General features: G+C 58.9%; 1 protein-coding gene and 1 long non-coding RNA gene across 3 annotated transcripts; one reads left to right on the top strand and one right to left on the bottom strand.

Annotated features, from left to right (window-relative positions):
• Positions 1-2,047: 2,047 nt before the first annotated feature.
• On the bottom strand, positions 2,048-21,565 carry PLIN3 (perilipin 3). 2 transcript variants are annotated; one of them, XM_038567703.1, is made up of 8 exons: positions 21,376-21,565; positions 18,826-18,921; positions 16,276-16,474; positions 16,056-16,138; positions 11,445-11,742; positions 7,039-7,238; positions 5,355-5,480; positions 2,048-2,878 (listed from the first exon to the last, which is right to left on the bottom strand). In XM_038567703.1, exons 2-8 carry the CDS (start codon positions 18,901-18,903, stop codon positions 2,537-2,539), a joined length of 1,326 nt encoding a protein of 441 aa, XP_038423631.1. In that variant the 5' UTR covers positions 18,904-18,921; positions 21,376-21,565; the 3' UTR covers positions 2,048-2,536. The 2 variants fall into 2 exon arrangements, with proteins under 2 accessions (XP_038423631.1, XP_038423630.1); XM_038567702.1 differs by having other exon boundaries at positions 2,048-2,881; positions 21,376-21,510.
• On the top strand, positions 2,586-8,092 carry LOC119864777. Its single transcript, XR_005375211.1, has 3 exons — positions 2,586-3,375; positions 4,098-4,230; positions 7,665-8,092. It is a non-coding gene; the product is annotated as an uncharacterized LOC119864777 (long non-coding RNA).
• Positions 21,566-22,806: the final 1,241 nt, after the last annotated feature.

Genomic DNA, 22,806 nt, shown 5'->3' with positions numbered 1-22,806 from the left:
CAAGAGCTAACCGATACACCCCATCTGCGGACGGAGCCACGGGGGATTGGAGAGCGCACCCGCTAAGTTCCTCCAGCAGGAAGACAAGAGCCCAGACCCCCCTGTCAGGCCCCTAGTGGCCGGGAGACTTTGAGGAAATTATGTGACATCTACCTGCCTCAGTTTCCCCGTCCACGACACGGGAAGCTCAGTCCAGCCACCCCAGAGGGTTGAGGGGAGGCTGGTGCTAACATCCGCCAGGTGCTCAGAGCAGGGGCAACAGCCTGTGCCTGCTCAGCGTTGGGAGGTGCAAAAAGAGATGTGCTCCCCGACACGTTAGGGGGCCCGTGTGGGGAACCTTGACTCGTTTAAGCCAAAAGGCAGGAAAATAAGTGTTTGGGACGAAGCCAGCTAACCTGGTGGTTCTCACCAGGGGGCCGTGTCTGAGGACACCTGTGGTGGTCACACAATTTGTGCCGTTGACATCAACGGCAATCCCCCACAGGGCCAGAGATCCTGCTCGGCACCCCAGGTGGCCAGGGTGGCCCCCAGAGAGCGACTCGGTCCCAGTGCCAGCAGTGCAGAGCGGGAGACCCTAAGATAACCTAAGTACCAGGTTTTTCAAACGTGCAGTCCTACAAAATCTTTGCTCCAGATCTACGTGGGAGCTGGTCTCGGATGATGACGCTGATGGCTCGAGAGCCCGAGGGCCCCCCAGGGTCACTCACGAGGGACCAGGGAGCTGGCCAGGGGACCCACTCCCCATCCCCAAGCTGGAGCACGGGCGCCGGCCCTTGACAGGAGCAGCAGGACTGTGCGGCCTCGGACGCACCCAGGGAGGCAAGGCCCGCCAGGCCGCGTGCCCCCGACGCTTCATCCCTAAAGGGGGGGGGGACACCTAACCCGCAGAGCCGAGGCGACATGAGTGAGCAGCCCTGGGCCAGAGGCAGCGCAAGAGAGGATTCGGTTTCCGTGTTTTCTTCAATGTTAGCCCAGCGGTGGGAAGTGGACAGAAATGCGGGAATCTCCAAGCCGGGGTTTGTCCAGGGGCCACCTGGACTCCCCCAGGGCCGGGATGAGCTCCCCGGGGTGCTGGAACAATGAACGCGGACTCGGGGGCTGAAAACACCACAAACCTGTCACCTTCCACTTATGGAGGGCAGAAACCTGAAATGAGTTTTTTTTTTTTTTAAGATTTTTTATTTATTTATTCATGATAGTCAGAGCGAGAGAGAGAGAGAGAGAGAGAGAGAGAGAGAGGCAGAGACACAGGCAGAGGGAGAAGCAGGCTCCATGCAGGGAGCCCGACGTGGGATTCGATCCCGGGTCTCCAGGATCGCACCCCGGGCCAAAGGCAGGCGCTAAACCGCTGCGCCACCCAGGGATCCCTGAAATGAATTTTAATTGGGGCTAAAATCAAGGTGAAGGCAGGGCTGGATCCTTCTGGATGCTCAGGGCAGGAGTCAGGGGGGATCCTGTTTCCCTGCCTTCTCCGGCTTCTCCAGGCTCGGGGTCTCTTTCTCCATCTTTGACGCGAGCAGAAGATGCACCCACTTCAGGTCCTGACCTCTGCCTCTGTCCTCACACCCTCTCCAGCCGACCCTGCAGCCCCCAGCTCGTGAAGACCCTCGTGATGGTGGCAGGGCCCACCCGGAGCAGCGAGGACCCACCCCCACCTCCACATCCCTCACTGAACCCCATCTGCACAGCTCCTTTTGCCACATGAGGGAACGCGTTCTCACGTCCCGGAGATCAGGACGTGGACATCTTTCGGGAGGCAGCTTGCCACACCGCCTCCCCCCACCCCCCAACACCCAGGAAGGTGTGGGGAAAGTGCAGGCCTTCTGCTTCTGCGGGATCCTAGGACACGGCCCAGAGGGCAAGACCCAGGGTGGGGGACGTGAAGGGCCCTGCTCTTCTCCCATCAGAGAACACTGAGCCCCACTCTGGGTCCCCTCCTGTGAGCAGAGCAGGGACAGGGCCCCAGAGGCCACACGGAGACCCCAGTATTGCTCGGCTCCTGGGAGTGCACACACGCACATATATACACCCGCACCCGCACAGCCTGTACTTAGCTGCAGGTGAAGTTTATTAAGGCAATACGGAAGCTCGGCAGGTACGGGATGCCAGGCAGGCTGAGCCCCTCTGCTCTCGGATGGGCCTGGGTGGCGCTCCCTCCACCCCCTCCCCGGGAGAAACCCAAGTCCATCAGCTAAAGGCTGATATCCAGGGCCCTTGATAAAGAAAAAGAGATGGGATATGTATCCCTGGGTTTAAGAAAAAAAGAAATTGAGGGCCTCCTAGAAAACTTTTCCTAGAACCCTCCCTGTCTTGACTGAGGAGGTGATGCTCAGGATACGCTTCCTCTGAGCGCAGAGGAGGGGATGGACAGGTCGGTTTGCAGCTCCCCGAGGGGGCAGCTAAGATGGGCAGGGTGGAGCGGGGTGGGGGTGGGAAGGTTAGGGACACATGTTCCAAGTGAGGCGAGGGGTCTGGTGCTCAGGCCACCCCTCAGGGAGAGGCTAGGTCCCTCCCCTCCAGCCTCCTCCTGGCTGTCTTATTTCTTCTCTTCTGGGGCTTTCTCGACGACTCCCGGGGCGAAGGGGCCCACCAGCCACGTGATGGGTGTGTTCTGGGCCACGTACTCAACCATGTGGTCGAGGGCCTCTCGGGCCTTGGCCACCTGCTCCCGGCTCTGCATCAGGACGGTGCTGGACAGGTCCTGGAAGGAATGGATGCCGGAAAAGGTGGCTTGGAGGCCCTCCACCTGGTGGCGAGCCTGCTGCAGCTGGTCCTTCACGTGGGTGGGCAGCCCCTGGATGCTGGACCCCAGCGAGGCGCAGGTGCTCTGCAGCTGCTGGGCAATGTCCCGGAACATGGTGAGCGTCTGGGTCTCCACCTGCTGAGAATGGGGGGGACCATCAGGACTGTGTGCTCCCAGGGCAGGCGGATGCGACCTTCCAGGAAACCTTTCCCCACGAGAGCCCGTCCAGCATGGTGGTGGTTTGGGACACTGGCTCTTTTGAGCTTTGAGCCATGTGGCGTATGTACCAGAGTAAAAAAGAGGCAGAGAAATTTCTCCAGAGGGGACAAGCAGGTGGTCAATAAGCACCCGCCACCAGGGACACGGGGCACAGACCCACAATGAGGTGCCACTCCACACGCGCTGGGGCGAGCAGGATCTAGGAGGGAGTGACGAGTGCTGACGACAATGGGGAATGAAGTGGGACCCTTGTATGTTGCTGGTGGTCCCTCAAAACGCTAATCTACAGGGTTTCCATATGGCCAGCACCTCCGCTTGTAGGGATCTACCCCAGAGAAATGGAAACGCACACCTGTACGAGGCTGGTTCCCAAGGTGGTGTCCACGGGAGATAAACCCAACGTCCATCAGCTGGTAAGCGGATAAACAAACATGACCCACCCACCCACGCAGGGCACGTCTCTCAGCCTTGAACGGGGGTGAGGCGCCCCCCACGTGCTGCCCCGGGGAGACCCCGAGCCCACGATGCTTGGGGAGGGGATCAGACACAGGAGGCCCCACGGGGTGTGAGTCCATGTGTGTGACACGTCCAGGACGGGCTCGTCCACAGACGGGGAGGGGGCTCGTGGGGGCCAGAGAGGAGGGGGAGTGACTGCTGATGGGGATAAGATCTGCTGGGTCGGTGGGAATGTTCTCAGAGGATCCTGTGATCTCCTCACAAACCTGTGAATACACTAAAAACCACTGAATTGCATACTATGCAAATTATATCTCAATAAAACTTTTTTTGGGATCCCGGGGTGGCTCAGCACTTTAGCACCTGCCTTCAGCCCAGGGCGTGATCCTGGAGACCCAGGATCGAGTCCGCATTGGGCTCCCTGCAGGGAGGCTGCTTCTCCCTCTGCCTGTGTCTCTGCCTCTCTCTCTCTGTCTCTCATGAATAAGAAAATCTTTTAAAAAAATAAAACTTTTTCTTTTAGGTGTAAGATACTAAATTTTCTATCTCCACACAGCTTTAAATTTTGTTTTGTTTTTTAAAGAGGCTTGGAAGAACTTTCCAGGCAGAAGCTGTAAATGGTGGGGGAGACCACAGGGTGGATGTGCAAATAGGGACCTTACCCTTCCTCCCCGACTAGGGGGAGAGAGCAGGCTGGCGGTGGGACTTTGCCCTGACCCTGCAACAGCGAGCAGCCTGGACTCGAGCCTGGCAGGGAGGTGCCGAGCACAGTCGACATCTGCATCTTCTGGGTGCCACGCGGAGCAGTGGGGGTAAGGGAGACGGTTTTAGGTGGTTTGGGTCTGAATGCTAATAGTTTTGCGTTTAGGGATATGGGGGACGTCTCCATAACTATCACTTTCGCAGCGCTCACCGTGTGCTTTACAAAGCTACTCATTTCTATGTATGTGTGTATGACACAGGCCGGGAAGTTCACCCTTTTAAGTGTGCAAAATCCAGAGTTTTTAGTATACTTGCAAGGTTGTGCACCACCACCTCTGTCTCCAGAACATTCCATCGTCCCCCAAAGAAACCTCATTCCCATTAAGCAGTCAGCCCTGACCCCCTCCCCCCGGTCCCCACGAGCCCCCTCCCCGTCCTGGCCATGTCACACACGTGGACTCACACGCTGTGGGGCCTCCTGTGCCTGGTTCCCTGTTTGCGGGGCCGAGGGACGTGCCCGTGCGTGGATGTGAACCTGTTGTGTGGATCTGTTCATCCACCAAGGGACACCTGGACAGTCTCCATGTTCTGGCAATTGTGAGTCCTGCTGCTGGGAACACGGTGTGTGTTTGGTGTGTGGGTTTGGTTTGCTTCACCCTGAGAGCCCTGCAGGAGGCCCTACAACCCATTTGCAGACGGGGAAGCCAAGGCCCAGAGAGGTGAAGCTGAGAAGCTGTAGTGAGCGCTAGGTCAGCCCTGAGGCCAAGGGGCATTTGTGATGGGGCGTGAGAGCCACGGAAGGTGCTGATTCAAGGAGGCCTCCGTGAGTGAAGGTACAGGTGGTGCAAACTCAGAGCAGAGCAGGAGGCCAGTGCCTGGGACAGATGGGAGGGACCAGAGGATGCTGGGGAGGAATCGTCCCCAGGAGCCAGGCAGGGGAGTATGAAGGCCTCCATGACCCTGGGATGGGGGAAGAGGTGGATGAGATGTGGCTTAGAATTTGAGCAGGTTGAGAGGCAGCACGATCAAGTGTCCCACAGTCCAGAGGCAACACCCACACCCAAGAGAGGACATCAAGGCAGGCTTCCTGGAGGAGGTGCTGCTGTGTCCGGAAGGCAGTTAAGAGAAGGAGAGGCTGGGGAAAGTATTCCGGGCAGGTAGGTCCATCGGGAAGAGAGGCATGGAGAGGCATGTCAGGGACCCAAGCACCCCGCGTGTCCCCCCAAGCTGGTACCTCTGGTTTGGCCGGGGTCTGCTCTGTGCCCTGGAGCTGCTTCTGGTTCCAGTTGAGCCACATCTGGTGTAGTTTCTCCTGACCCTCCACCAGCTTCTGATCAACTCCCTGCTTGACGGTTTCCATCTGGAGCGGAGTTAAGGAGTGAAAAAGAGAGAGAGAGAGAGAGTGTGTGAGAGACACAGGAGGAGAGAGGCTGCCTCCAGCATCTGACCAAGGTCGGCAGAGCCCGGCACCCATCCCAGGAGAGGCCCCCAAAGTCCTCCATTTGTCCCAGATGAGATGGTCCGCGAAGGGGAGGAAGCCAGGAGGGACGCTGTTCTCACACAGCCTTTCCACGGCTACAGTTTTGTCACCAACATGTGCATGTGCCTTGTGCTACTCGAAAAGGAAGTGGCCACAATTCTCGGCAGCTCCTCGCGTTTTGTCTCACTCTTGCAACTGGGCCTGTCCATAGGGCTGGCTTTGGCCAACGGGACGTAAGCAGATGGAACTCAAGCTGGGTCGTATAAAGTGCTCCAGTGGAATGTTATCCAGCCATAAAAGGGAAGGGACCCTGCCACCTGCCACCATGTGGACAGACCCTGAGGACACCGGGCTCAGGGAGGGGACCCAGACCCAGAAGGACACCTCCTGCAGGACCCCACTCCCAGGAGGTCCCCAGAGGAGGTCTGTCCATAGAGACAGAGAGGAGGTGGTGGGAGCCAGGGGTGGGGAGGGGGGGCGGGGGTCAGTGCTTCCTGGGGACGGGGTCTCCGTGTGGGGAGATGGAAGGTTCTGGAGATGGATCGTGAGGGTAGGTGCTTCGTGCCCTGAGCTGTGCAGTTAAAAATGGTTACTTATGATGGTGAATTTCATGATGTATTTTCCCACAATTAAAAATTTTAAAAGAGAAAGAGAAAAGAGGGAGCACTTCGCGGATGGACCAAAGCAAAGAGGAAGGTAAGAGGAATTTAGCTCTTTGGAGGAGAGACAGAAAGACCACCGCGGCGGGGAGGGCAGGATGTGCCTGCAGACCGGCAGGTGGGCCCCGCTGGGGTGATGGAAATGTTCCTCGTCTTGACTGTGACTGCAGTGGTGGTGACCTGTCCATTTGTGTCTGTAAAACTCCTCTAACCGTACGCTTAAAAGAGGGGGACTTTGTTGTACCTGAATTATGCCTCCGTGAGACTTTCAACAAAACCACCATCAAACACCTGCTCAGGCTTTGCAGGTCGGGCTCCTGCCGCCCGGAGGTCCCCCCAGGAGAGCCTCTGCCGGGCAGCCTGGCGCGGGCTGAATTATGTGCCCCCCACACCCGATCATATGCTGGAGGCCTGACCCCCTTGGACCCCAGAGTGTGCCTGTGCCTGCAGATCAGGTCTCTAAAGACACCATCAAGTCGCAATGAGGTCATTGCGGTGGCCTGCTCCTATGGTGACTGGCGTCCCTAGGAGAGGACAGTGGGCAGAGGACACGGCCGTCTGCACGTCCAGGAGAGGCCCCAGCCCTGCGGACACCCTGACCTCGGACCCCCCCGCCCCTCTGGGCCTGGCAGGCGGCTCTGGTCATTGAGGCGTGCTGGTCCCGGGGGCCCATTAAGGCAGCGCCTACCCCCCCCCCCCACCCGCCAAGCCACCCAGGACCACGGGAGAGAGGAGCCGCGGGGGGCGGGGAGGGGGGCCGGGGCCCCGCGGAGCCTCACCAGGCTGAGCGCCTGCGCCAGCTGGCCCAGGGACTCCTGCGCCCGCTGCCGCGTCAGCTGCAGTTTGCCCAGCGAGTGGGCGAAGGCCCGCTGGCGCAGCCGCTCCGACAGCGAGCCCAGGCGCACGAAGTAACTCTGCTCCTGCCGCTGCTGCTGCACCGAGGCCATGTCGAAGCCCTCCAGGGACGTGGCGAGGCGGGCTGCGGGGAGGAAGGTGCCGTGAGGGGCCCTGGCCTTGCACGCTGCCCGGGTTCCCGTCCCGGGGGCGGCCACTCGCAAGCCGGGAGGCCCTGGCGCAGAGGGCGGGCTCCCCTGCCTCGCTTTCCCCATCTGCAAAATGGGCATGATGGGAACCCGATGTCCCGGGATTAAGAGGACTAGCGTGAGGGTGTGCAAACCGTGGCTCACGCCCCCCTGCTTCCAGCTTTGCACCAGGCCTCCACACCCCCCAGCGCGTGGGTGAGCTACGTGGATGGCTGCCCTCAGACTACAGTGACGAGGTTTGTGGCCCCCTGGCCGGTGGAGACGAAAGTGTTCACTCTTTGCTCCTTTGCAGGAAAAAAAAATGGGGGGGGGGGGAATCCTGTACCAGTGCCCAGCACCTCCACGGCTACTCTCTTACAAAGTTCTAGGTGCTTCCTGCGCAGTCATCAAATCCCAACAACTCCGCGAGGGACGCACCGTTAGCCCCATTTTTACAGACGAGGAAACGGGCTCACAGGTGAAGTGACTTGCCCGAGGCCACGCAGCTAGGCAGTGGCAAGTCAGGATTTGAAGCCAGGCGGTCTGTCACCATGTTCTGAACCACGATACCTGACGGGGGGACAAGTCTGAGCCACTTGAGAACCGTCTTGACAGCGCGTAAGGCAACGTCGGGAATATCTAGTCCAGAGAGAGCCCTTGACGTTAGAAGACGGCAGGATGGAAACGGCCCGTCCTGATGAGCTGCTAGCTCACCGGCTTGGTAATGCCCTCTAGCAGGGGCTTGCGAACTTTGGCCCCCAGGCCCAATGCCCTGTCTTTATAAATAAAATTTTATTGGCACAGGGTCACACCCGTTCCTCTGCCTATCTCCTGCTGTGTTGCTTCTGTGCTGACAGTGTAACTAGTGGCAACAGGCACTGACCCCCAAAAGCCAGAAATATTTACCAACTGGTTAGGAAGATGTTTGCCATTCCCTGCTCTACACAAATGTGATTCTGCCAGCGAGCCTCAGTTTCCCCTTCCATATGACCCCCCCCCCCCGCCCCATCACAGCTGCGTGAATTGTGAAAGGTGGGCCAGCTTGTACTCAAAAAGGCACACAAATGAGCCTTTTAGTCCTTGACCTGCTGCTCAACCAAGGTAAGCCTCCAATCAGGGGATTTCAGTGGTCTCTGTAAACACTAAAAAATCTGGAAAAACATACTCTAACCCAAGGGTTGATAGACTTTTCCTGTATGGAGCCAGACAGCCAATGTTTCTGTACTTGCCGGCGGTTATACTGCGCCTTCGGCCTGCAGTTGTCTGTGCAAAAGCAACATGCGTGCAAATGGGCATGGCTGTGTGCCAATAAAACTTATTTACAAATGCAGGTATGGGGCCAGATGTGGCGTGGGGGTAGTGTCATATAGTCAGCTGGGGAGGAAGGTGTCATGGAAGAGTCATTTCACAACAACATTTAAAATGAATAAACATCAGGGGATCCCTGGGTGGCTCAGCGGTTTCGCGCCTGCCTTTGGCCCAGGGTGCGATCCTGGAGTCCCGGGATCGAGTCCCGCGTCGGGCTCCTGGCATGGAGCCTGCTTCTCCCTCTGCCTGTCTCTATCATAAAATAAAAATAAATCTTTAAAAAAAATAAATAAATAAAATGAATAAACATCAAACTACAGGGACGCCTGGGTGGCTTAATGGTTGAGCATCTGCCTTTGGCTCAGGTCATGATCCCAGGGTCCTGGAATCCAGCCCCATGTTGGGCTCCCTACCCAGCGGGGAGTCTGTTTCTCTCTCTCCCTCTGCTGCTCCCCCTGCCTATGTTCTCTCTCTCTGCCAAATAAATTCTTTGGAAAAAATGGAAAAAAACAAACTACACACACACACACGTGGGACATTTAAAGGCAGAGAAAATAAGACTGCATTTCGAGAAGAAGAGATTTTCCCAATTTTCCTACCCAAGGCAGGTCTGCGGAGATGAACCCAACTGAGTGACACTGTGAACCTGCCCTGCCCGCGGCCCAGGGCTTCTCTGTGGCCCTCCGGGGACCTGGGGCTCTGCCTCGGAAGTGCAAGCGGCTTTGTTATTAGGCCAGGACGTCACGCAGACTCCCAGCACATCCAAGCAAGCGGGCAGGTGCCCCTGGCAAAGGGGAGGACCCCGAGAGAGAGGGAAGAGGGCTGTCCCCCTGGGCCAAGCCCCCGAACACATGCCCGGTCCTGCCACGCTGCTGTGAAAGCACGTACCCTCCCCTGCAGACCACCCCTCTGTGCCACGGGCACCAGCGCCCGCGGCGATGTCCTCCTTAGTGGGCGGATCCAGAGGGAGGACAGAGAAGCAAAGCTGGTCACACGGGTCTGTTCCCTGCAGCAGCCCCCCGCCCCGGCCGAGCTCAAGACCCCTTTCCCCGCAGACCCTGCTTGTCCCACTGCCTTCAGGGGCCGAGACCCACAGCCGATTGGACCCGGCTTCAGCACCCACCATGGGCTGGAGGCTCCCCGCCCTCAAGAGGTTCACGGTTGGGTTTTGGACACTCAAAGCACAAGTGACATACTGGGCTCAAGCCACATGCCTCAGGGCCTGCGATCGCCAGCCCGCCCGAAACATCGAGTTTGTCCGGGAAGCAAAGGACCGCACCCCTCCTTTCCACGCGGGTTCCCGGGGAGGATCACGGAGACTCAGAGCCAAGGTGAAGGCGTCTCCAAGCGGCAGGAAGTAACGGGACAAGGGCGACGCCGATAAAAGTCAGCCCATGGGACTGGCCTGTGGCGTGTAAACCTCCGCATTCACACCTAAAACGTAAAAACCCACTGCTGACCGTGGAGGCTGATGAGCCAGCCCGCGAGCCAGTCAAGGGAGAAACTTAGCCGGGTGCCCTCTTCTTCCACAAGCTGCAACAGAGAATGTTCTCCGAGCTGACGGAGGAAGGAGCGATGCTTAGGACAGCCACGTTTTGCAATCCCGATCCCAGACGATGGAGGCAGCACACGATTCCCTGTGCGTGAAGTCCCAGAACGGAAGCAGGGTGTCTCACCCCGGAGGGGGTCTGCCCCCCACCCCCAGGGGACACGGCGGTGTCTGGGGGCATCTGTGCCTGCTGCACCGAGGGGCCAGGCCCAGGCGATGCTCAGCCCCCCCCCCCCCCCCCCCCCCCCACCCCCCCGCATCCCCCCATCACCTGTCCTCCCCGCAGTGGCCCCCAGAGGGCGCCGTGAGCACCCGAGTCAGCTCCCGCCTTCCCCTGCCCACCTGCCCTCCAGGGCTCCCACCTCCCTGGGCTAAGTCCAAGTCCTCCCCTGGGTCCCTCTAAACCCCCCAGAACCTGCCGGGTCCCCCGTCCCCACCCTCCCCTCGTTCGCATCTCCCTCCTCGCCCACTCTACCTGGCCTTCCTCTAACCCACCAGCCAAATCCTGCCCCAGGACCTTGGTTATTGACACTTCTCTGCGCTGATCCGCGCAGCTGGCTGGCTCACTCCATTCACCGTCACGTCACCTCCTCAGAAACATCTAGCCAATCCCCCGCCCCTCGAATTCTCTCCTTTAGGCTCATCTCCTTATCCCGTGAGCTCCACGAGTGCAGGCTTCTGTGCACCAATGTACCCCCAGCACTTGGAAGACTGGCGCATGGCAGGTGCTCAAGGCACATCCGGATGGACAACTGTGCACCCGGGGGGTGGGGGATGATGACAGACAAGACTTTGGGGGGCAGGTGTCAGGATGCAGCATGGACGAGGGAGGTTGCAATCTCAGAGGCTTCACTGGGGAGGTGGCATGTGAGCACAGAGCTGGCAGCAGAAAGGAGTGAGCCTTCTGGATGTCTAGGGGAAGAATGGTCCTGGGAGAGGGAACGGCTGGTGCAAAGGCCCTGGGGTGGGAGCATGGCCGAGGATCAGCAAGGAGTCAGTGCAGCTGGAGTAGGATGAACAAGGGGAGATGGATAAGTACGAGGGGGGCCCACGGGGAAGGGCTTGGAGTTCTCCCTGAGGGAGCTGGGAGCCCCCAAGGGCTGTGGGCAGAGGACAGAACCTGACTTGGTGGTCACAGGGGCCCTCTAGTGGCTGCTTCAAGGAGACCAGACACTGGGGGCCAGGTGGGCGCTGACGGGGTGGCAGGGGCGAGATGGCTCTGAGTGACAGCTCTAGGTGGCGGAGAGGGGTGGGAGGTCTGGGCCAGGGGTGGAGGGGGGTGTCCGGGCCCAAGGGCTGCACTCACCCAGCTCAGCGTCCGTCATGGGCAGGTGGTTATCCACCCACTCCTCCGACTTGCCCAGCACCGCGTCCACTCCGCTCAGCACCATCTGGCCCACGCGGGAGCCCATGACCGACTGGACGCCGCTGGTCACCACGGACTTGGTTGCGTCCACGCCACTCTGCACGGCGCCCCGCGTCACGTCAACCGCCTCCGTCACTCGACTGGCCACTGTGTCCTTGGCGCTGGACACCGTGCTGGACACGGCTTCTCGGGCCCCCGACACCTTGGACGAGACGAGCTCCTTGGTATCGGCCAGCACCTACAACACAGCCCAGCATCGGCATCTTTGTCCTCCCCTCGTACTTGGGGACCCCCACCCCTGCACCCCAAACTCCAGGGAGGCATTCCAGCTCCTGGGTCACCCCGGAGGGTCAACGTTGAGTCTGACGGTGGAGATCTCGTGCCCTGGAGCCTGGCCTGAATCCTGGTTTGCTATGTCCTGGCTGTGTGGCCTCAGGCAACTCACTGTACCTCTCTGTGCTTCCATTTCTTTATCTACAGCATCAGGGGCCGCAGGGTGCTGAACCCGGACCCCCGGGACCTCAGAATGAGACTATTCGGAGAGAAGGTCTTTAAGGAAGATATTAGGACACAGAGGGGAGGCCATGTGAGGACAGCGTCTGCAAGTGAAGAGGCGCCCTGGGGAGGAACTGAGATAATAAGTTCTGGGCTAGGCCACCCCCGCTGTGGCACTTGGTTACAGCAGCCCCGAGCGGACGGCTACGATGGCTTAGAACAGTGGTTCTCACCTCGGGTGACCCCATCCCCAGGGGATGCTGGGCACTGTCTGGGGACACACGTGGGTGTCACACCGGGGGGGGGGGGCTCCTGACATGCAGTGGGTGGGGGGCCGGGGCCTCTCCTCCCCTAGGGAACGCCCAGCCCTAATGTCAGGGGTGCCAAGAGGGGAGACCCTGACCTAGAGGCGCCCGGAGCAAAACTAGGGCAACACGAAGGATGCACCCAGGTGTCCAGACACCGTCTCCATGAACTCACGACGGAACACGGTTCCCGCCTTAACCTCCCCACGGCAAACAGGGGGTTGCGCCCAAAACATCCCAGCAGTTGTGGGTTTATTCATGAAGCTTGTATTAAAGCATCAAAACTAACAACGAGTCAGGTACGTCAGGTTCTCAGCCCTCGGATGACGGGGCTTCCGCCCTCCAAACCCCCAAGAGGAGGGAGCGTATCCTTTCCACACGGGAGAAACCGAGTCCAGGAGGCCAGGCAGCTTGTCCAGAGCCTGGATTTTTTAACCTGGGACTTTGACTCAAGCACCTCTAACCTGGGTTAGCGGGACAGCTACGGGGTTGGTAGCCTTCTCTGCCAGAGGGCCGCGTGGTAAATAGTTTAGCTTTGCAGGCCGGTGTCCCCGGGTCTCAGCCACTTCACTCTGCCCCCTGTAGACGCGGCCACCGATGCCGTAAGGAGCGCGCGTGTCCACGCCCTGGTGACTGTATTCGGCACAGACGGTGCAGGGCCGGGCGTGGGGGCCCTTGGGACAGTTTTGTCGCGGGATCCCAGAAGAGAGGCAGCGCCAGCACATGTTGGGCATTCATGGGCCGACACCTGTTCTTCTTGAGGCTCAGCCTCTGAGCAGATCTCTATGCACAGAGCTCTCCGGAAAGTCAAAAACCAGCCCCGTCCCGACCCTTCTAACTCTGAACATCTAGACTGCTGGTGTCCGTGGGAATTAGCTCCTTTGGGGGCATGAAGAAATGCACCACCCCCCCCCGGGGCTGTCACCTAGCTCACACTGGCCCAGCTGTGACCACACCGCGGTTCATAGAACGGGGACACGCTGCCTCTTCCTGGGGCGAGCCTGGGGTGTGCGTGTGTGGGGTGACATCCCGGGGCCTGGAGTCTGGAGAGCGCTAGCACCTCTGAGCTGGGAGCAGCTTTGCTGGATGACCTTGCAGAACGTCACCCCGAGCTCATCCCTTCTATAAACAGAAGGAATGTTGGCCCCGGGTGGCACCAGCAGGTCAGCCCCGGGCCCAAGGACGGGGCTCCTCCATCCTCCTGCGAACCGGGCAGCTTCCACCTTCAACGCCCCGCCTGCTAGTGGCCTTTGCCAGTGACACAGTGCTCCCTAGCCACGTGGAGTTCCGCGGGCGCGGGGTGGGCCCTGCATCGGGGACTGCGGCCCGGCAGCAGGTGCCCAAGGGCGAGGGGGCCGCAGGGCAGAGTGGGAGGGAACTAACTGGAGCAGCCCTGGGCCTGCCCTCCTGCCCCCACCCCGGGGATCACTGAGTTCTGGTGAAGTAAGCCCGGACATGAAGAGGCGCACCTGAGCGTGGCCATCTGTCCCACAAGGCCTAAGTGGAGCCTGGGCATCTACTATGTGCCAGGCTGTACGATGGGCACTAGACAGGGCAAGAAAGCAGCCTGTGCCCTCACTCCCCTTGGGAAGACAAATAGGCAGCTAAGAGCCCTTCAGATGGCGTGGAGCCTCACAAGCTAATACAACAGGGACACACACTCAGGGCAGCATGATTCACAGACCCCAGGAGGTGAAGCAACCACTGACAGATGCAAGCAGAAACACGGTCCATCCTCACACTGGGATATTGTCCAGCCTCAGGAAGGAAGGGGCCCTGACACCTGCCCCCACGCGGACAGACCCTGAGGGCACCGGGCTCAGGGAGGGGACCCAGGCCCAGAAGGACACCTCCTGCAGGACCCCACCCCCAGGAGGTCCCCAGAGGAGGCCCGTCCACAGAGACAGAGAAGCTGGTGGGAGCCAGGGGTGGGGCGGGGGGCGGGGGTCAGTGCTTCCTGGGGACAGGGCCTCCGTGTGGGGAGATGGAAGGTTCTGGAGACAGATGGTGGAGGTGCACGGCGGGGTGAGAGTGCTTCGTGCCCTGAGCTGTGTGCTCAAAATGGTTAAAGATGACAAATTTTATGTTGTAAAAAAAACAAACAACAAACTAATGTATCTGGTACACAAACGTGTACCACAGCAGTATTATAATAGCCAAGAAGTGGAAACAAGCTAAATGTCCACCAACAGATGAACAGCCACATACAGTGTGTCCCCGATGCGTGGGCACGTCCCTCAGCCGTGAGCAGGAGCGAGGCACCCACACGCACCACCCCGGGGCCGGACCCCGAGCCCATGACCCTCGGGAAGGGAACCAGACACAGGAGGCCCCACGGGATGTGAGTCCACATGGGTGACATGTCCAGGACGGGCTTGTCCACGGATGGGAAGTAGATGAGTGGTTGCCAGGAGCGTGTGGCAAGAAGGAGATTAATAGCTAAGGGATGTGGGGTTTCTTCTGGGGTGATGAAATGTTCTAAAAGGGGTGGTGGTGGTTACACAACATGAATATACTAGAACCATTGAGTCACAGGCTTAAATGAGCTCATTGTACTATGTGACTGTGTCGTGGTGTGCTAGAGCAAGGCTGGCCGCCGGCCATGTGAGGCTATTTATGTTTAAAATTGGTAACCGAGGGGCACCTGGGTGGCTCAGTGGTTGAGCATCTGCCTTTGGCTCAGGTCATGATCCCGGGTTCCCAGGATCGAGTCCCACATTGGGCTCCCTGCAGGGAGCCTGCTTTTCCCTCTGCCCGTGTTTCTGCCTCTCTCTGTGTCTCTTGTGAATAAATAAATATATTTAAAAAATAAAAATTAGGGGATCCCTGGGAGGCTTAGTGGTTTAGCGCCTGCCTTTGGCCCAGGGCACGATCCTGGAGTCCCAGGATTGAGTCCCACGTCGGGCTCCCGGCATGGGGGCTGCTTCTCCCTCCTCCTGTGTCTCTGCCTCTCTATGTCTATCATAAATGAATAAGTAAATCTTTTAAATAAACAAATAAATAAAATTAAAAATTAAAAATTAAAAAAAATAAATTGAGTAACTGAGTTCCTCAGTGACACCAGCCACAGTCTAAGGGCTCCGTAAGCCACATACAGCTGGTGGTTTCTGTGCTGGACGGTGCAGAGAGAGAACATGGGCATCGGAGACAGAGCTGAGCGAGGAGGCCCTTCTCTCAGAGGGAGCAGAGGGGAAGGAAGGCTTCTGAAGAGGTGGGATCAGAACAGAGACCTGAAGGTCTGGTTCATGAAGATAGAAGCACACGTGCAAAGGGCCTGTGGTAGGAACGCGACAGGAGGGTTCACTGGATTTTCGTCCCCCGGTCTCCCTTACAAAAGTTCCACAAGGGCAGGCAATCTGTTCCTATCACTGTGTCTGGGACCCACAGGTACGGACATTACCGAATGGGGACTACAGGGGCTGGTCGGGGGGCTGGCATGGGATGGACGAGGTGGGTACCAAGGGCTGGCAGGCTGCAGGGTCGTGAGGACAGCCTTGGCTGTTGCCCCAGACAAGGTGAGACACACAAGGGGGTGCTGAACAGAGCTGGCTGGTGTTCAGATCACTCCCCCAGGTGCCCAGCAGGGAGCAGACTCAAGGCCGGGGTGGGGCCAGACTGAGGAGGGGTCAGGGAGGGAGCGGTCATGTGCGTCTATTCTAGCTGGGGTGGGGCAGAGGCTCCACATCTAGGGAGGACCCCGTTCTCGGCGGAGCCCCCCCCCCCAGTCCCCCTGAAGCCCGATGCCAGTTACCTTCTCCGTGTGCTGCTGCAGGATGGGCAGGTTCCCCTCCAGCTTGTCCAGCCCCCGGTGGGCGTATTCACTGGCCGATGCGACTGCAGGACAGGGGACAAGGTGGGAAGGGTCAGTCACACGTGTGCGTTCCCCTCAGGGCCGGGAAGGCTGGACAGGGCTGGTTTGGGGGAACAGGGAGGAGCCCCAAGGGGTAGGGGCTCCCCAGGACCTCACTTACTCTGCGGCTCCAGCTTGGAGAGGATGGGCTGGGCCCCGCTGACAGCAGCCGCCGTGAGGGTCTTCACGCCCTTCTCGGCCGCGTCACACATGGTCTTGACATGGGGGTGGCTCTCCTTGGTGGAGGTGTAGGCCGCGGACACCATGTTGCAGGTGGAGCTGATGAGGGGCATGTTGGCCACGCGTTCCACCACGCTGGGCTGCAGGGACAGGCGGCTCAGCAGGCTGGGCCCGGGACCCCAGGGTGCCCCGCAATTGCGATTTCACTCCCCATCCTCCCCTCCTCCAGCCCCCTTCCTGTGCGCGGATGATCCCGTCCTGGACATGTCACACATGTAGACTCGCACACAGTGGGGCCTCCTGTGTCTGGTTCTCTCCCTGAGCATCATGGGCTCAGGGTCCATCCCCGGGGTAGCACACTGGTGTTTCTTTTTTTTTTTTTAATTGTGGTAAAATGGGACACCTGGGTGGCTCAGCAGTTGAGAGTCTGGCTTTGGCTCAGGGCGTGATCCTGGGGTCCCGGGATCAGTCCCGCATCGGGCTCCCTGCATGGAGCCTGCTTCTCCCTCTGCCTGTGTCTCTGCCTCCCTCTCACTCTCTCTGTGTCTCTATGAGTAAATAAATAAAAAATCTTTAAAAATAAAATCCTAGCCTCCAAATGGCCATTAGGTACTTGAAAGATACTCGGCATCACAGATCACCAGGGAAATGCCAAAACAACGAGATACAACCTGACACTAGTTAGGACGGTTACCACCAAAACAAAGCAAACTAACAAATGATAGTGAAGATGGGGAGAAATTGGGGAACTCTTGGGCCTTGTGGGTGGGAACATAAAACGGTACAGCCACCGTGGGAAACTGTGAATTAGAAAGAATTACAGAGAAGCACCCTAGGACCCCGCAATTCCACTTCTGCGTATATAGACAAAAGAATTGAAAACACGATCTCAAAGAGATCCTTGGACGCTCGGGTTCAAAGCAGCATTGTTCACAGTGGCCAAAAGGTGGAAGCAACCCAAGTATCCGTGGACAGATGAACGGATAAACAGGGCGCGGTCCATCCAGATAAGGGAACAGTAGCCAGACTTAAAATGGACACTCTGACACCTGCCTCAACGTGAGTGGACATTGTGCTCAGTGACATAAGCTAGACACAAAAAAAAATCCTGTAGGATTTCCTTTACATTAGTGACCTAACGTAAAAGGTTCTACTTTTATAAAAATGATGTTTCTACTTATATGAAACATCCAGAAGAGGTAAATTCATAAAGAAGGCAGATTAGTGGGTGCCAGGGGCTGGGGGGAGAAGGGAAGGGGACTAACTGGTAATGGGGGTGGGGTTCCCATCTGGGGTGACGAAGAGCTTCCGGAATTTGATGGTCTTGGTGGTGGTTGTACATCATGAGCATACTTAACGCTGAACTGTACACGTCGCAATGGTATTTTTTGTGTTATGTGTTATTTTACCACAGTTTTAAGAAAGGAAGGGAGCAGTGACACCTGCTACAAGGTGGGTAAACCCCAAAAACACGATACACAGTGAGAGAAGCCAGACACCAGGGGGTCTCAGGTTGTATGACTCCGGTAGTACGAAATGTCCAGAACAGGCAAATCCACGGAGACAGCAGATGAGCCGTTGCTGGGGAGGACGAGGAATGAGGAGGGGCTGCTAAAGGGGTGGGGTCTCTTTGGGGGGGGGGGGGATGAGAATGTTCTAGGGGCACCTGAGTGGTTCAGTCAGTTAAGCATCTGCTTTCGGCTCAAGTCATGATCCCAGGGTCCTGGGATCGAGTCTCACATAGGGCTCCCTGCTCAGCGGGGAGCCTGTTTCTCTCTCCCCCTCGGCCCCTTACCCCCGTCTGGTGTGCACCCACTCGTGTGCATTCTCTGTCAAATGGATGGATTAAAATCTTAAGAAAAAAAAAATTCTAACCCTGTAGGGTACTGATGGCTGCATAACTCGGTAGGTTCCTTTTTTTTTTTTTAATTTTTATTTATTTATTTATGATAGTCACAGAGAGAGAGAGAGAGAGAGGCAGAGACACAGGCAGAGGGAGAAGCAGGCTCCATGCACCAGGAGCCCGACGTGGGATTGGATCCCGGGTCTCCAGGATCGCGCCCTGGGCCAAAGGCAGGCGCTAAACCACTGCACCACCCAGGGATCCCCAACTTGGTAGGTTCCTAAAAACCACTGAGTACCACCTTCTCCGAGGGTGAATTTTATGGCATGCAAATGATATGCTAATATATTCATTTATCAACTACCGGTAGAGTTAGCTAATCTGGGAAGGGGGAGATAAGACAGGGGCTGACCTCCTGGGGTGACCCTATGAGCCCCTGCAGACAGGGCAGCGGTGGGGGAAGCAGGCAGGTTCAGAGCATACCCCTGATCTCCCCAAAGCCTCCGGGGTTTGCAGTTGTGCCCCAGCCCCCACCTGTCTGGGGTCCGGGTGACGGCTCTCCCTCACCCACAAAGAGATCTGTTGACCCCAGGTGCAGCCAGCGGCTCCCGGCCACGGTTCTCCCACAGGCCCCAGCCCCGCCCTCACCTGCTGGACTGGTTCTTCGCCTGTCGCCTGGGTGCTGGCGGTGGCTTCTGGGGTGGCTTCTGTCCCGTCGGTAGACATTTTTCTCCACAGCGGGCTCTGTGGAGGACAGATGGGCTTCGTCAGGGTCCAGCCGGCCCTGGCCCTCCCTCCAGGAGGAAGACCAGGTGCCCCTCCCCGGGTCCTTAGAGCCCTGCCTCTCAGGCACTCACAAGCACCTGGGGGCCTGGAGCGGGAGCTGATTCAGCCCGGGCCGGGTGGGGCCCTGAGTCGCCCCACTCTCAGGAGCTGCTGATGCAGCGGATTCCGGGGCCCCACCCGGACGGCCAACTCCAAGGGCTCTAATTGTCAATACTTCGGGGAGACACCTAGGACGCAATCTGGCCGTGGCTCCCTGCTTTCAAGAGCCCCCTTCCCTTTGAAACCTCGAGGGGATGGTGGTCCCACACCTGCACTGCCGGGCGCGCGGAGGCGTGTGTATCTGTGTCGGCCGCAACAAGGTACCGCTAACGACCTGGGGAAATCAAGGAGCCAGCCCAGTGCAGTGGCTGCAGAGTAGAAACCTACTCATGGGACGAGGATGCTCAGGGACAAATAGTGCGAAACATGTGTGCGTCGTTTGCACAGTCTTTAGACATCAGAAACTGTTAATAGGGGCCACCTTTCAGGGAGGACCCGGTAGCTGGGCAGGCCTCTGACTTTTGAGCCAGGTAGAGAACATTACCAGTTCTCCCCACCCCCCCCCACAAAAAAGGGTAAGCATTCAAAACAAAACACCCCACAAACTCTGTAGGAGAGACCACGCCTGGCCCTACTACAGACCAATCATGTCGGACTCCAGAGGGAAGGCAGGGCCAGGGAGGCTCTCCAGGTGAGGCTAATGCACACGTCTAAAGGTACCATGGGAGCCACCACAGGTGTGCTCCGTTTGGCTGGCCAGGTGGGAGGAGGTGGGTAATCCATCATCACCCTAGACCGTAGGAGTCCCACCTCCGGCCATGCTGTGCGGGGCTGAGCGAGGAGCCCCCTATTCCCTGGCCTCAGTCCTCTCACCTGTAAAACAGGAGCTAAAGATAGAACCTGGCTTCAAGGCTGGTTCCCCTGGGAGGAGCCTGCTGTGAACCCCTGACCTTGATTCTGAACATGTCCTTCTAGAGGAAGGGGGCCCATCCTCCTGGCTGCCCGGTTGCCCTGTCCCCGAAGCAGAGCCCAGCAAACTGAGGTTTTGAGAGCACCAGTTCTGGAGCGTCCAAACAGGTTCTAATCCCAGCTTGGCAACTCACCAGCAGTGGGAGCTTGAGGAAAGCAGGACCCCCTCTCAGAGCCTTGCCGGCCCCATCTGCAAAATGGGGATCACCGTTCCTAGCTCAGAGTCCCTACAGACTGGCAGAGTGAGTGACTGTGTACGTATGTGGCGCTGAGCTCGGCGCCTGGCACATAGCTGGTGCTCAATAAACAAAACCGTTGCACACACGGGTGAAGCCTGCCAGGAATGAGCTTCTGCTTGTTACTAAGGTCCCCAAACTGGGAAGCGGAGGGAGTAGGCACATCCATCCCCCTGGTTCTCATGATCAAGGTCCAGTTAGTTATTCCTTTCACCCTCCCTGGAGCCTGAGCTCTCCTGGCCTCCTTGGAGGCGCACTCTCCCATCGCCCCTGCCCATCGATCCCTCCTGGGACGGCTGAACCAAGGGTGGCCTCGGCCCATGTCAGCACCCCACTAAAGTCCTTGGTGGGGGGGAGGCTCCGCAAGCTGTGTGAAGCTGGCTCCGGCTAGCTGGGGCCGGCAGTCACGTAGACGTCCAGCTGCAGCCAGGGCATGCTAAGATACAACCTCCGAAGTTCCCAGACACCGAGGTCCCAGGCCCGGCTGTTCTAGCTCAATCCTGACCGAGGTCCCAAGGACTCAGATAAGGGGCAGGCCCTTCCCGGCCGCCTGGAGCCACCCGCTGGCCACACCCACCCGGGGGAAGAGGGCGGGGTCTGCCGCGACCTGCTGGGGGCCAGCGGCGGGACCTGACCCTCGGGCGGGGGAGGAGCTGCCCCGCGGGGCGGACCCATTAGCTGGAGAGGGGGCTCCGCTAGGCAGGAAGACGGCCCCCCGGCTGGGGGGTAGGGGCGCCCCGAGGACCCAGGGAGGCCCGACTTCCTGAGCAGGACGGGCGGCGGCTCGCCTGCACACTGCGTTTGCACAAGCAAGCACACTTTTTAGAGGGGACGTGTTTTAGCGGGAGGGGGCGGGGTCACCCCCTCCAGATACCGCCCCTTCTAGGGGGCTCTTTCACGCGCCCCCCCACCCACCCAACGAAAGTCTCAGCAACTGAGTTTGAAAGTTTCACTCTGTTCCAGAAATCGGGGGGGGGGCGGGGTTCCTTGAGGGGGTCGCGGGGGAAGAGACAGGAAAGCTGAGCCCCGGCTGGATGGAGACCCCTCCCCAGGCCGCAGAGACCAGCAGAGCCCCCAGGAAGGCTCTCTCCGCTCCTTCCCCCCGCGGGACGTCCCGGGACTCGCCGGACCGCGCCCCCCCACCTCGGCCGGGGCCCCCCAGTCTCACCGCGGTCAGCGGGGCGCGCAGGGCTCGACCGCCAGCTCCGAAACCGTCCTGCGCGGGCCCGGGGTGGGGGCTTTTATACCCGGGGGGGCGGGCGCTCGGGAATGACGGGCCGGAGGACCAATCGCGTTTGGAGGCCGCCCGCCGCCAGGCCACGCCCCCGCCCGTCCGGGACGTTGGAGCCGCAAGTGGAGTCCCGGGCGGGCCGGACTTTGTCCACAGGCGCGTGCGGGCTGCGCGGTCCTCGCGTGGGGAGACCCCCGCCCACGGAAGACGCCTGGGAAGACCCAGCCAAGGGCGCCCCCTCCCGGCCCAGGGATCCCATGGACTCGGCCCAGGGAGGTGCCATCCGAGGGCTGGGGTCCCCAGGTCGGGTCCCCCGTTTCCGCAGAGGCGAGGAGAACTCAGGGATCGCTGTCTGATGCCCCCAGCACGCCAGCAGCCGCGCCCCAACCCTGGGCGCGAAGGAGACCCGAGCCAAGCCCGACCCAGCAGGATGAGCGGCCTTCACCACAGCGGGGACCGCACACGCTGAGTGCTTTCCTCCCGCCCCGACCTGCAGGGTTACCGCTTAATCCTCCCCAAAACTATTCCTTTAGCATCCCCATTTTACAGATGAGAAAACTGAGGCCCAGAGACAGGTCGGCCTGGGGCAGTTCAGGGATCAACTCCTGGATCTCTGACTCCTGGATCAACCCCTTCCTGAAGCAGCCATCACTCGGATTCCATACCCGCTCCCCACTCCTTTATCCTAAAGTCTCAAACTCAGATGGCCCCAGGGGCCAAAGGGAGGTAAATACTTCCTCTAAAGTGTTGGCAGCATGGCAGAGTGTTGCCCTGTGGAAGACCCGCTCAGAGATTCCCATATCCGCGGGGATTCTAGACTAAAAAAGGTGTCCTGCCTTTTAGAAAACCATTGGAGGGGCACCTGGGTGGCTCAGTGGTTGAACATCTGCCTTTGGCTCAGGGCGTGATCCGGGGTCCTGGGATGGAGCCCCACATTGGGCTCCCAGGAGGGAGCCTGCTTCTCCCTCTGCCTCTGTGTGTGTGTGTGTGTGTCTGTGTGTGTGTGTGTGTGTGTGTGTGTGTGTGTGACTCATGAATAAATAGATAAAATCTTAAAAAAAAAAACCCATTGGACCAAACAAAACCCAACTGGGGCCATCTTCAGCTCAGGAGCCACCAGCGTGCCACTTCTGCTAAATTGTGCGGGGTGGGACAAGGCCTCTGAAACCTCCGCAAAGAACACGGGAAAAAAGTTGGTGTCTGGGACTAAGTGCATTTTTTGGACAGTGGCTACAGTAGCCCCGCACAGTCGAGCTTTCGGAGAGGCTGGGGATGCTCTAGAATTCCGTACCACTCGCTATGGGCCACTAGCACCATATGGCTTTTGTACATCGAGGAACTGAATAATCACATGTAAGTAACCACAGG

This window comes from Canis lupus, chromosome 20 (assembly GCF_011100685.1).
Source record: "Canis lupus familiaris isolate Mischka breed German Shepherd chromosome 20, alternate assembly UU_Cfam_GSD_1.0, whole genome shotgun sequence".
In the NCBI taxonomy this organism is placed as follows: Eukaryota; Metazoa; Chordata; class Mammalia; order Carnivora; family Canidae; genus Canis; species Canis lupus.
The sequence above is the reverse complement of the archived record's forward strand: the minus strand, read 5'-3'. Positions and strand labels throughout refer to the sequence as shown.